This window comes from Lethenteron reissneri, chromosome 21 (genome assembly GCF_015708825.2).
Source record: "Lethenteron reissneri isolate LAM-NWPU_2019-01 chromosome 21, ASM1570882v1, whole genome shotgun sequence".
Lineage (NCBI taxonomy): Eukaryota > Metazoa > Chordata > Hyperoartia > Petromyzontiformes > Petromyzontidae > Lethenteron > Lethenteron reissneri.
In genome coordinates, this window is record NC_083799.1 from 2,443,749 (window position 1) to 2,457,930 (window position 14,182).

Sequence of the window (14,182 nt, forward strand, 5' to 3'; positions counted from 1 at the left end):
TCACAGTTGGAAGGTTTTAGAGCTCAAATTTAAGTTGAGGGGTTCATTCAGCCTATCATTCCTTTGTGCTAGTAAAATAAGTACCATCTTGTGGAAAATGAATATAGTAATCCCTCGGTTAACGTTATTAATCCATTCCACGAAATCTAGTGTTAACCGAAATAACTGTTAATCGAATACAGGAATTACACGAGTCTGCAAGAGAGCTGTTTCCCACTGCCAAAACAGAAAACATAATGTAACAAAGCCAGTTGAGGTCTAAACGCCCATAAATGGGTGTCACTTACGAGCACTCGGATTGGTCGAAATTGGCGCTAGCTTGCATAACGTAAAGACACTGTTAATCAAAAATGTAACGTTAGTCGAAACCATGGGGTCCTATGGGAGGCAAAACGTTAAACGAAAAGCGGTTAACGGATGCAACTGTTAATCGAGGGACTTCCGTATTTTCCCGCATATAACCCGCGGGGTATACCACTTTTTACAAACAAAACAAGACCCTGCGGGGTATATGGAGGTGTGGGCTATCCCAAAAATATTTTACACGTGTGACATGTCATAACGCGTTTAATTTTTTCATGGTAGGACTATCCACTATGCAACACTTACCTTTGACTAAAGCACTGTTGAATAAACCACTCACGCTAAAATTGCACATGTTATCACGTTTTAAATGATTCGAATTGTTTGTACAATGTTAACATTTGCCCGTAAACTAAACATATCGCGGCCAAACCCTAGATATGATTATGAATAGAGCAGTAACCAAACGTAATGGCCTGTAAACAGCATAGAAAGTCTAATAATGACAAGACGGTACATTCAAACAAACTTTCTTTTATTATAAATGAATATGATGCCGAGGCAGCCTGTTTGCTAAAAAACTGTCCAAAGTTACATATACAATTTTTGAAAATAGCTAACATTAAAATTCAATGTTAATTTCAATATCAGCATTATTTCTGCTCAGTAGTAGACTCACTATCATTATCATTGATGGCGACTGTTGAAACGGCCCGATTATTATCATGTGGTGCCCTCACCCACTTGGCCAAGTTGTCTTCCAACTGTGGCCACTTTGCCTTCGGTCCTCTCCTCGCACGTTTTCGTGGAGTCATTGCTTTCAGTTCAGCAATATTTTTCTCCATTCAAGAACAGACTTTTCGTCGACCGACGACGCTTTTCCCGCAGCTCTTGTTGCCTTTATCTTCCGCAAATTTACAAACCTGAAGCTTGAAGTCAGCGGTGTACGACTTACGTTTTGGCGGCATTATCGTAACGGTTATTTAAGTAATTATAATTAACTACGGTATAGCGACTTTTAATTACTTGAAATATGCACGAAACATCAGTATGTACAGTCATACCTCGGTATACGACCGCTTTGGAATACATCGAATTTGGTATACGTCGTGTTTTGACGAGAAAAAACATGTCTTGGGATACGACGTCTTGCTTGGGATACGACGCGCTTGATAGAACTTGTATGGGTCGGGATGAGTCACCGCGTATGCCCCGTTCACGACTCCTCACCTTCCTCACCACCATCCTCGTGGGCTATCAACTCCTCTCAGCAAGGTAAAGTGATGTTAAATTTTATTTCAATTTATTTTAATTCATGTATGCATTTTAAGTAATAAGTAGTGTCTAAATTATTTTATACAACCCCATTAATGTATAATATGCAATAAAAAATATCATTTATTATACTCTGGAACGGATTATTTCCTTTCCCTTCATTTCTTATGGGAAAAATTCGTTTGGCATATGTCATTTTCGGTATAAGTCCTACCCTTCTGGAACGAATTAATGATGCATACCGAGGTACCACTGCATACTGCAAAAATCACACTCAAGAACACTCTGAAACGACAATGTTTGAAGTGGGCGCACTTTGTTTAATACTTTCAGTGGCTGTAGGGGGGTGCGGAAGTTTAAACTGAGGCTATGGATTGCACAATGAGAAGTCCTTTAGGCCGCTGCTATTGGCTGAGCACTATACAGTCGCGACCATGAGCTTTGTTTCAAACTTCCAATGGCTTTGTTGCCAGGAGGCAATGGCGTTACCGTAGTGCCGCTATTGTCTTCGCAGTGCGCAATCTACCAGTGTAAAAACTGTACAGGGGTAAATTTCGATTTAAAGCTTTCGTGACTGCAGGGATTCATCTTCTTGGTTCTTTCGGTAAAGTCACGTAGAATGGAAGTAATAAAATAATAAAAATAAAACATAATAAAATAATTCTCACGACGTTTCGGCCACAACGCAAGCAGCCGTCCTCAGGTGAAACCAGGTCTGTCGAGGCGACAACATAATAAAATAATTATTTTATTATGTTTTATTTTTATTATTTTATTACTTCCCTTCTACGTGACTTTACCGAAAGAACCAAGAAGATGTACAGGGGTAACTACGGGTCCAGTAGCTGTAATATGATGAAGTCGAATGCTGGTAAGCCTAACAGTACGCTTACTTACTTATCTACCAGTTATAGTTATGTGTTACTTATTTATTGGATATTTACTTTTGTTATTTACTGTTTTAAGTTCACTCGTTTCCGGTTAGTTTGTTTTCTTTGTGCACGTTATGATTTTAATGTTAACAATTGATAGTGGAATGTATTACAAATGTAAACTTCGTATTAATATGATGGAATTAAGCTGCGGTAACGACATTAAAGATATGAATGTGTGCGGGGTATATGACGATTCGGACTATCTGAATTTTTTTTTACACAAAACACTATTTTTGTGGGGTACATGCACCTGCGGGTTATATGCGTTTACGGGCTCTATGTGGGAAAATACGGTACTGTAAATGGTCATCTTGGTCCCTGTCATGGGAATGTGGAACTTCCTCCATTGGCTCAGGGCTGCCAATCGAGATGAATATCGGCTTGTTTGAAGAGAAAGACACTGACCTTTTTCGTTCACCCAGATCTCCCTTGCTAAACAGATTCACGTGAGTGCATCGATGAGCTGTTACCAAAGCCAATTAAAACAAGTGAATAGAAAAGGCCTGAGCGAGCAGACAATGTGTGGATGGGGTTGGCATTCCATTTAATCATGCACGCATATTTATCTGTGTGCGTGAACACTTATACAGTTAAAGTGTAACACAATTAGCTCAATCTTTGAATCTGCCCACTCACAAAAAAAAACTCATTGTGCTGCACACTATTTTGACAGGCAGACACAAAGCCCGATAGCAGAGGACGTATTAAGCAACGAGTCAGATTTTAAGATAACTTGTAAAAATTTCAAGCAAATTACTGTAGCTTTTTTGCAATTCAAAACGTGTTTGCTTTATTTCACTGGTGATTATACTGCATGTAATATCTTCCCGGTATGTTTTATTGCACTTTTATAGGGCAACATTGGTCTATTTCACAGTGACATTTGTTTTTACTGCAACAGAACAGTCCTGCAATATGCGCACATATTCTGGAGGAGGCTTGAAACTGTGCTTCATGGGAGAAACTGAAAATATTTAAAAAGCCGATAAGCAGATGTTCCCACAGATTTTGTTTTGGAGGGGGGCACGGGCGGACAGCCTTTGTGGACAAAACAAAAATCTGTTGTAGCTGAACAGGGCATGAGAGTCAGCATTGTGTCTCTCTTAACACCTGGACCTGGCTCAAAAGTGCCCAGCTCCCCTGAGGTGGCATCTGCTTCTTAACCAGTTAACGGGCCAATATATAGTTGACCAATCAGCATAAGGACAATGCCAATTAACTGATCACAGTAAGTCAAACTGCCCTCCTGCTCAAACAAACGTGGGTTTTTGTCCATCTCTCCACCGCTGACTTGGAGAGGGTGGCGGAAATGTAACATTCCTATGCAGGGGACTGGTCTGTCCATAGAATGATCGGTGATAACTTCTCACAAAATGGTACCTGTTTTATTGATCAAATAGAATGGTGAGTTGAGTCAACTTCCAACTGCAATTTCAGCTCGGAATTAGTTTTTATCGTAAGTCAAGTGCTCTGCTCAATACCCCCATCTAGAACATTGAATAAATAATCCCTGCTAATTAACCTTGAGAGCAAGACAAATTCACGTGGGTTGATTTTCACTAAGAATAAGCCCTTAATAAATGCCCTCCTGTGATGTACCACCGCATCATTTGGGAAAGGATTTAAATGGTATTAATTATAAAAGATGTACAAAAACACAGGCTGGTGACGTAGTGTGATATTAAGTAAATAGTTTTCTGTTTGGGCACCTGTACATAATTTGTCATAGATATTACAATAACCATTTTAATGAACACTCAGCTCACTTTTGCTATTCTGCTTTTACCAGCTCCAATGGAAAGGAAACAATTTTTGAATTCTTGCACTGCTGAAGCACGGGTGTGCGGTTACATTTGAAGGAATGAAAATAAGCAGATTGGTTGGGCTGAGATGACGGAATCTGGACAGCTTGCGATGCGGGTAAAGGTGATTTTACCTGGAACTCCGGGAGGAATTTGGATAAACTTCCCGTTGAAATTCTGTATGACCGCCTCACATTTCTCCGTGGACTCCATTCTGCATTAAAAACAAAAGACATTGGTTAGTTTGCTTGACACATTTGTCACAGATGCAGGTGGTCAGGAGGCACAGAAAAAAAAAATTTGACCTGTGTGTACAGCAGAGCAGGAACCGTGAAAACCAAATTAGATTTTATTCATGCAGTCATTGGTAACTGAGCCGAAACCAGCAAATCACTGCACTTGAGAACTTGAATACATCACGCGCGTGGCCATCCAGTCGAACCTACGATCTCGCCAGCGCCGGCTCAGTGCTGCTCCGACACAACATTAGCCCTGTGAGCCACCGGGTCACCTCAGCTGCGGTTCCGTGCATCACGCGCGGTTGAACGGGCGGTCGTCGAGGGGTACGTGGGGCTCGGGGGAAGGGAGGGAGCTCACCGAGCGAATCCGACCCCGCGGCTCGTGCCGTTGGCGTCGCGGAGGATGCGCGTGGAGATGACCTGGCCGTACGGCTTGAGCATGCCTTCCAGCTCCTGCTCATCCATGGACATGGGCAGGTTGGAGATGTAGAGGTTCGTTGGGTCCTGTTCCTGTTGCTGCAAGAGGACAAAAGCCTTTAGAAATGTGCGCATTGAAATAGTCAAATGATACATATAAGAATATAAACTTTTCACGAAATAAAATTAGCCAATTCATGAATGCAATCATAGGATCGATCACTCAGTAAATCAACAATTCAATGACGCTCGCGAAGAACCTGGTCTGGGCCCATCAAGAAAATTGGAGTCTCATTCGTGCTTATAAAAGGGCAGGGAGCTAGCACCAATTTTTTGTGGAAAATTGAAAAACGGTAATTGAAAAATTACAATTGTTGCCAGCAAAACAGCCTCGGTGGAGACTCCAGAGTTCGGCCTTATCAGAGCTTAGAAGAGAGAAAAACGATTCTAAGGAAAAGAAAACCTAAAGTATCTCTGGAAAGTTCCAAGACAAAATTCCATGAGTAATAGTCATGGCCAGATATACATGTTAAGAGCAAAATAAAAATTTCCACCAAAGGATCAAGCACGTGATTTAACACACACACAAAATATCCGTTGTCAATAAACTTATAAAATAAAAATGTTCAGTCATGCCATTTCTGGCCCAGAATAGCTGAATGAAATGGATGTTTATTTAATAAAGACACATTCACAGTATGTTCCACTCTACTGCCAACCTTCCCTATTCGAGACGCTGCAAGCAGTAGCTCTGGACCAACATCTGTGCGTGATATAGCAGATGTGTCATTGTGTGTCAAAATGCCCCGCAGTTACCTGAAATTTCCTGGCATGAACCGAAATGTCCTGTATCTGTCAGTAGCATGTATTGTATTGTGCTCGATTCACTTTGTTTGCTTTGTTGAATATGTTTTTAATGTAATTACTGCAATCTGTCACAGCAAGCCATTAGAGATCATATAACACTGTAAAAATACATGTCCCATCCTAACTGAATCTTTGGCTTACGGTTATATATATATGGAGTATAAAACAAATGCAGTGCTCCCCATACAATATTTTAATACAGTACACAGGGCAAAAAACATATCACATCAATGCCCGCTGCCTGTGACTAATAATAAAAAAATTTTCATTTTCGTAAGAGCTGTGAACAAAATGTGCGGCACTGCATATTATATTTGAAACAAACAAAGATGTGCTTCATTGTTTGCGTACAATATTTACGCAAAATAATACATTTCTCCAATTAAAATAATTGTATCAGCCCTGACCATGAGAATTGAATTTAGCATGGACCATATTAATTACTTCTTATTTTCTTGTCCATTTATTATCATGCGATTGTTTTTATTAAACACTTATCTGCCACTACGAATAAACAAACCAATAATTTCCTTTGAATATTTTAGTTCAAATGCTTTACAACTAAACTCCAATTATGCTTAAACGAAACTGCAATGTTACATGTGGTGGAACCCATGGCCACTGAATGACAACACTTTCCGACTCGCGAAATGTGCCTGAGCTATTCGTGAGAAAATTAACCAGAGTTTGTGACGCACAAACCTGGAGCTTCGAGTAGTCTGGAACAGAGGCCCTATCAGACAAACCACATCTTCCCAAAAGCTTGTGAAAGTGCACTCCCCTGTCAACACGTTCTCTCGCTTACTTTCATGACGCTGGCACTTTACGCACTCGTAAAGTAAAAAAACTCACCCACTGTGACTTTCATGGCAGCAGCATACTCACCAGTGACAAGCACATTTGGCGGTTATGCTCCAGTAAATGTTTCTTGCCTGTTTAGGGCGGACGATCAGCATTACCAGTCTTTTTCAATCTGCCTGTCGCAACTTACTTGCCTAACCCACCGAAGCCGTGGGCACAACATGAACACACAGAGACAAAGGCTGCTCTAAGCAGCGTCTACCAGACTGCCCCGTTTGCAAATCCAGAAGTATGAGCGTGCTCCACCAGAGCAGTGTGAATGTGCCTTTGCCGTAAACTGATCGGTAACAAAAGACCTGGGCATTCAGAACCGTGTTAACATAAATTCTATGTGCCAGCTGCGTGCTCTGAAGCGGCCAATGTATATCTCCATCAGGGGCGGTTTCTTCATTAGGGCGATTGGGCGACGCACCACCAATGTCATTCAACCACAGAGTCACGCTAGCCGTCACTGTCAGCCTCTGGATATAGTCCAATCAGCGTCATGTCACGTTCTGTGGAGTACCGCCTCTTTTGGGGCGATTTCACTCCGGCTGAGAATCGCCCCGAGTGGCCCCATAGACTTACATTCAAAGATGTTTTTTTTCGAACGGGGGCGCTCCAATGCATTCTCTATGGCTTCCGGGAGGGCTCGCCCTAACGTGCTTACGTCATCATACGTGCTTACGTCATCATACGTAAGCACGTTTCATCCAACAATATAATTTATCGCTACCTAGTGGAATCTTTAATAAAATAAACTTGAGTGGTTTGTTTTAATAGTGAGTATATAAACAAACAAGATGTATTGTAAGAGTCACTTTATTTTTCATTAATATTAAAGAAGTGAAGTTGCCTTTACATGCTTAAGCTGTTAATTTATTCATTGCATGGGTGGACCTTATCCTTATCAATCATCCAGACATTTGCCCCCCCTGAGAGATTTTGCAGGAGCCGCCACTGATCTCCATCCTAGACCGATCTCATTGTGTGCTGTTAGATCGCATTAGGTTGCAATGCTGTGCTGCGCAGTCTTAAGACCCTGTCGATATCACTGGAAAGTAAATGAGCTTCAGATTATAGTAGTAGGTTTTTACCCTTTAAACTGGTACAAAACTGACACCTTTATACAAGGCATCATGTTTGCAATAACCACAACACAAGCAGTCAAAATGCAAACAAAAATAAACAACTCTGATAATGGTAATGATATGCACTGTCCTTCAAGTTGATTGGTCCACACCCAAGACAGCTTTCCTTAGAGCCTAGTCTCCATTGGTGTTGGACCAGATGACCAGTTTAAAGGGTAAAAACTTACTACTATATTTTGCCACTGGTAAAGGAGGTCTCATTGTGTGAGCTTCAGATTATCGTGAAAAACTCCTATCTGGTTGCGATAAAGGCTCTCTGTGCATTTGTTAGGTATCAGGTGCACGATGCTCCCACTGAGGATTTGAAACAAGCATGGATGTGTCGCGCTGCCATTAAGTTTTGGACACACACACAGAATAATATGTTCTTATGGAAACTCAGCTCCGAATATGGAATGGAATGCACAACAACCCTCAAGATATGCTGTCCCGAAGTTGTTCTCCTCGATGAATATAGCTACTACATCGATGTGCATATCCTGAAAGTGTAGCCACAGAGCCAAGGTCGTGCAACTTGAAAACCTGTCAAGGCTGGCGAGTGCTCAAATCCCTGGCAGATTTTCAGACGGCAGTTCTCATCCTTCATGCAACAAAACCTGCGAATTTCATTTCGTTATATTTTTTTCTAAAAGTGCAAAAGCACAATGCCTGGCTACTCACAAAATCACAACTGCTATGGTTTGGATGACAATAGCCAAAATGGAAAAGCCATACATTGCAAAACGAAAGAACTGTAGACGTATTACAACTATAAAAAGCCTAAAATGAATATGCCATGTAACAAATACTTTCTTCCAAATAGAGCACTGTTTAACTTTAAAATTGATGTTTTTATATAAAAGTTGTCAACCTTAAACAAATATTGCGGAAGATGGAATCTTGCATTATGAAATCAAACTGATGATCTACAACGGCTTTAAAATCACTTCTGAGTGTGCAGCAACTCAATTAGAGAGCCGATAAGAAATTTCAATATAACGCATTGTACATCTCCATAGAGCTCTTCAGAAGACACAAGACATGACACAAACCCCTGTATAGCCTTAACAAACTGTTAGTGCAAGTGCTGTGAACGAGCACCTATGAAGGCCGGCACGGCACACGAGAGGGTGGGTAACCAACACCACACCTGGTCGGTCGCCTTTGTCTCCCTAGTGGCAATGTTGACACACCATACTAGTTACTCATTTGAGGCCGAGTCTACCGAGGGAAGGCTCAGAACCGGTGTTGGTCATGGGCGGCAATCGGAAACAACTGCATCGCGCGTGATGAAGTCAACTCGTATGCAGGTGCTAGGTGGTTTGTCACATGACAGGACTGAGAGACAGTGACAGCCTGGGGAGTTCTTCATCCAGCAGTGGATTTTAAAATATATAATTTACACTTGTTTACTAAGGAAAGCCTCACTGGTCTCAATATTATGTCATGAGGGTCCTGCCCAGTTTTTTTTCCCAGAAGGGAATGATGTTTCTGTGTGTTATCCCAACTGAGTGATATTCAGTATGAGTTTTCAGATATTTTGACCTATGACCGGAAGACGAAGCAGAACAGGGAGCGAACGTACACACTCTGCACAGAGAGGTGCGCAAGTCAGGAACCATACGCAGGCCGTTGTTGCTGTGAGGCACAAGTGCACTATCCTGATGATCATGTAAACAGTAGCACGTTACAAGAACGGGCACTGTAGTTCTGAGAATGAGTGATGCACTGTATAGCTTCGTGTCTGCTTCTTGAACGGAGCTGCTGGTTACAGAGGTAGTGCTGGAGCAGGGACTGATTAATAGTAGAAGCCAAACACGATGAGGAGGCTTGAAGATCCCTACACTTGTGTGTTTGGCTCACGTCCAGTGACCACCTGCTGTTCATAGCCACTAAGTCGTTGAAAGATCCTGGGAAATGCTTTCCCCCTACCACTCATGGGGAAATAGAAGTGAATGGGTACGAAATGCAAGGCGAACTGAGAGGAAGGCAAATTAGCGTCTGCCACACATAAGCTCCACAGTTGCCAAACTTACACGCCTAAAGCAAGCCACTGGTATTCACAACAATGAAGCTGATGAAAAGGCCAAAATAACACCATTTGGTAAATGTGTCCTTGTAAACAGAATCGTATCAAAGGGCTTGTGCCTTATTGGCAGAAGGCTAAACTATAAATGTAACAGCACCGGACTGGGAATCGCCAACACAGCCAGAATTACTATAGTGACTGGTATTTCATGTGCAGAAGTGCCAGTACATCCAAGGTGATCGTACTGTTTAATAACAGTATTGTTGGGTTGAAGACAACGCTATTGCCAGTATTTGGGAAATTACACCGCTATTCTACGAATCTGTACAGGTTTTCTCTTTCATAGCAGACATCTACAGCTTGTGGCTAAAGTAGTGTTAGTTAATATATTGACTTTTGCATTTTATTTTTTCACAAAAATGTGTTTTATATTTAACTGCACCTTCTTCTGTGAAGTAGACTTTGGTTAATTAGGTGGCCTATTGTGTACGCTTGTGCCATCAATTGGAATCCCAGATTTAACAATTTACTCGCAGATATGTTTTTCAAAAAAACCCAGCTCTACCTTTCAAATAATAACATTGTGTCCCAATAGCTTCTGGATTTAGCATAAGGAAATTAGATTGAATCGACTGCAGCTTTAAGTGTCCCCATTCTATATATAATACTTTCCTTTGGTATTTTACAAATGTGACTTTTGTGAACTCAATTTGTGAGAATTTCAAAGCTGGTGGCATCCTTTGATTAATTTGCGCTTACTACAATTTACTAGAGTTAAGTTAACTTTGAAGTAGCCATCGCTCAGGTGCGCTGAAAGGAGATAAACAATTCGAAGACCAATTAGGCCAGCCATCAAATTGAATACACATCTCATCACATTTCCATCCCGCCAGGACATAAGCAACAGACGCTCGACGGTTTTTACTATCTATTTTCTCATATACAGTAATTTGAGGGTATGAAGAATTAATCTGTCAGATGAAAGTCTTTGTACCGAAAAAGGCTATAGAAATTGCACGCTGTCACAGGATTACAGATTATGCACATTGCTCGCAGCATAGATTATGCACCGCAGGTGCCAATCACACGAAAGTTCCAAACTCTGACAACTGTGCGACTTCATGACCACATTTCCGCTTGTAATTTAATAACAGTGGAAAGGAAAGTAGCGCACATTATGTTGAACGTGAAAAGCCAGCAAACTTTGTAGCACTGCGCCAATTCGGGGTTGCGCTGTAATTACACGGTGGTGTTTGTAGAGCGGTGCAGTGGAAAGGCTCAATCATCTCAAGGGTTTGCCATTATTGCCCAGCAGGGCTCCCCCTCCACTGGCACACAATATTCCAAACCCAGCACAATTATCATCCATAGAGATGCAATTACCCATTGCTGCTGAGCAGTCGAAAGCCAGGCGGACACATTCGCTTGATTCAGTCGTCATGAAGCTGCAAATATCTATCCAGTGCAGATTTTATTTCATCTTGGTGTTTATTTACTTTTAGACATACATCGACAGTAAAAGGGTGATAATATTACAGGTAGGAATAACAGTTCCACACTGCCCACCAGGGATTATTTGTCTGTCGTGCACAGCCCCTCCTAAACATGTAGTACGCTCCTGGATTGGTTGAAGTGCGTCACGTGACCGCGAGCTTTCTGTCGTGCACGAATGCGCTGTCCAACCAAGTTCCTACCTGCCCACTCCAAAGGAACGTGTTTACTTTTACACATATGTAGTGAGTCAAACTGAGTCGCAGATGTTATTCTTTAGAGGCAATACATGTATTATATCAACACGTAATACCAGATACAGCCTAGGGTGGTGACCACCTAGCTAACTACACTATACGGAGGGGTTACAGCTACGAAGGGTCGGACCCTCACTCGGGTCTCGGCCACGTGTTGATGCCTTGTAGGACATAGAGCTTCCAACTTGTAGGACGTGGAGCTTCCAGCTTGTAGACGTGGAGCTTCCAGCTTGTAGACGTGGAGCTTCCAGCTTGTAGACGTGGAGCTTCCAGCTTGTAGACGTGGAGCTTCCAGCTTGTAGAACGAAGCGACCCCGATCCCTCTCTGGGACCCACCTTATATCCTCCCGAGTCGGGGCCGCTCTGCCCAGGCCCCGCCCACTTTCTCGAGCGTTCTAGCTCCCTCTCGATCCATCTCGAGAGCTCTCCCTGGACACGTGATCACCCCCTAGCCCCCCCCATCTGGGGCCCTTACTGTGGACACTCCGGATCACGTGTCTACGGGGTCAACCAGAGTGCCATGGCCCGGGGCAACCCTGTCCCTGGGCTGACGCTCTCCCGCTCCCCCTTGTGGGAGCCCGCACTACACGCTGTGCACGGTGCCCGCACTATCCCAGCGCTCGCCAAGCCCCGCTAGGGCTGGTACTACACCCATCTACGGGGTGTACGCGATGACGGTGCATTGCACGCCGTGCTATAGTAAAGCCGGCATCACACAGCAACCCACCCGGTGCTGTGCTAGAGCCGGCATCACACAGCAACCCACCCGGTGCTGTGCTAGAGCCGGCATCACACAGCAACCCACCCGGTGCTGTCCACGACGTAGGAACATCGCACGCCACGGCCCTCCCAGCCTGGCACCATACAGTGACATCCCTGATGCCACTACACATACATCGACGGTAAAAGGGTGATACACACACTTATGTGAATAGCTCTTATTAAAATAATATCCTTATATATGAGGTTGGTGTAATACTTGAATCATACTTTATCAAGCTGCTGTTTCAGTCAACTTGTAAAATTAATAATAATTGTTTATACTGTCGCTGAGAGGCAAGGAAGATCTTGACATTTTGGCTGATTAACTATCTTCAAGATAAATTGAGAATGAAGTGTTTTTGAATAACCTTGGTGGTTGAAGTTTGGCGGTGGGTGGTGTCAGATCCTCTGGGGTGCAATGGGTAATCAGTGTTTGCATTTTTTGACTTAAAGCTCTCGTGACTGCAGGAATTCATATTTTTTTGGTTTTTCGGTAAAGTCACGTTGATAAAAATAATAATAACATCAGCTCTCCGATCTTACATTTACTCGCAAATTCCATCTCTAGCCCTGCCCACTTACCCTTGCGCTATACCCATCTCAAACCTATATAAATCCTGCTTCAGCAGCTCTCCCGCTATATTTTTTCACCTGATGACGATTGCTTGTTGTTGCGATCGAAACGTCGTAATTTTTTTTAATCTACGTGACTTTACCGAAAGACCCAAAGAATATAGTGTTTGCATTGTTTTGAATGCATTCTATAAATAAATATGCAGATTGTCTGACCGAAGTGTGCCAACTCCACATGTCTGACCCATTGCTCTTCATAATCAAATTCAGTTTTCTAAATGCTCCATAAAGAGGAAACACACACGGTGATCTATTTATAGACAGCTCACTCAAATCTAATAGAACCTCCAACTCTCCACTGAACAGGTGATTGAATATTGTGAAGGTGATGGCTCCATACATTACAGAGGGGAGATTTAAAATACTTAACAAATGTATTGGGATTGGTGGGAGACTAGATGCTTTGAAATATGAATATAAATGCTTTCGGTGTAATATCTCCATGTTATTGTGATGGGTTGCCTATAAATGGATCGCCCTCTTATGATTTGCTGTCAATCAGAATGTTGCCCACGAGCACTCTGGTCGAGGTGGCGCACGGACGTCCTTTTGTTAGGGTTCCCTCGCAGATTATTTCGGTGGTTCAACCAGGAGCATTTTTTTCAAAATCTTCCTTTATCCAGGGAAATGCGTTTCGCGTTGATGTTGGCGTTGCGAAGCGCGCGTCGTACATCACTCCGCCCAGAAGGTCACCGGTAAAAAAAATGCAAAGTACATTGAGGAAGCACATATAAAACAAAAGTAATATAGAAAATAAACACATAGCACACAATATCCCTGCAATGTATATAGCATTGGAAGTATAACCAAGCATAGGAGTGAAATGCTATTTTAAGTTTAAGTCCACTATTTTAATGCACGTCACGACAGCCTTTGGAGGTGTAATTGTTTTTTTGCAATTGGGTGACGTCTGTTATATTGGGGGGGGGAAGGCATCCAATGCACGTGTTCTTAAAAACAAATACGTCTTATTCTATATAATAAAAGATAGCGGTTTGGACATTAACTTGGAAACAGCTGCATACATCTGTGGGAGTTCTTCAATGCCATGTGTAGCAAGAAGAGGGGGGAAACCCCCACTTTATATAGTCAATGAACTCTGGGAAGTTGCACAACACTGTTATATAATAACCATAACCTGGCACAGATTACAGTGGAACATCTGAAAATAACAAGCCCTGGACAGGATGAGGGGCCCACCA

At 42.4% G+C, this 14,182-nt stretch overlaps 1 protein-coding gene across 7 annotated transcripts in view; it reads right to left on the reverse strand.

Moving 5' to 3' along the window:
* Positions 1–14,182, reverse strand: part of LOC133345038 (RNA-binding motif, single-stranded-interacting protein 1-like) — a 288,223-nt gene that overhangs the window by 19,014 nt on the left and 255,027 nt on the right. For all 7 annotated transcript variants that reach the window (XM_061555419.1, XM_061555421.1, XM_061555423.1 and 4 more), the window contains 2 exons: positions 4,913–5,070; positions 4,450–4,529 (listed from right to left, as the gene is read on the reverse strand). In XM_061555419.1, the coding sequence (XP_061411403.1) occupies positions 4,450–4,529; positions 4,913–5,070 (238 nt within the window). The remainder of the gene's footprint in view (positions 1–4,449; positions 4,530–4,912; positions 5,071–14,182) is intronic.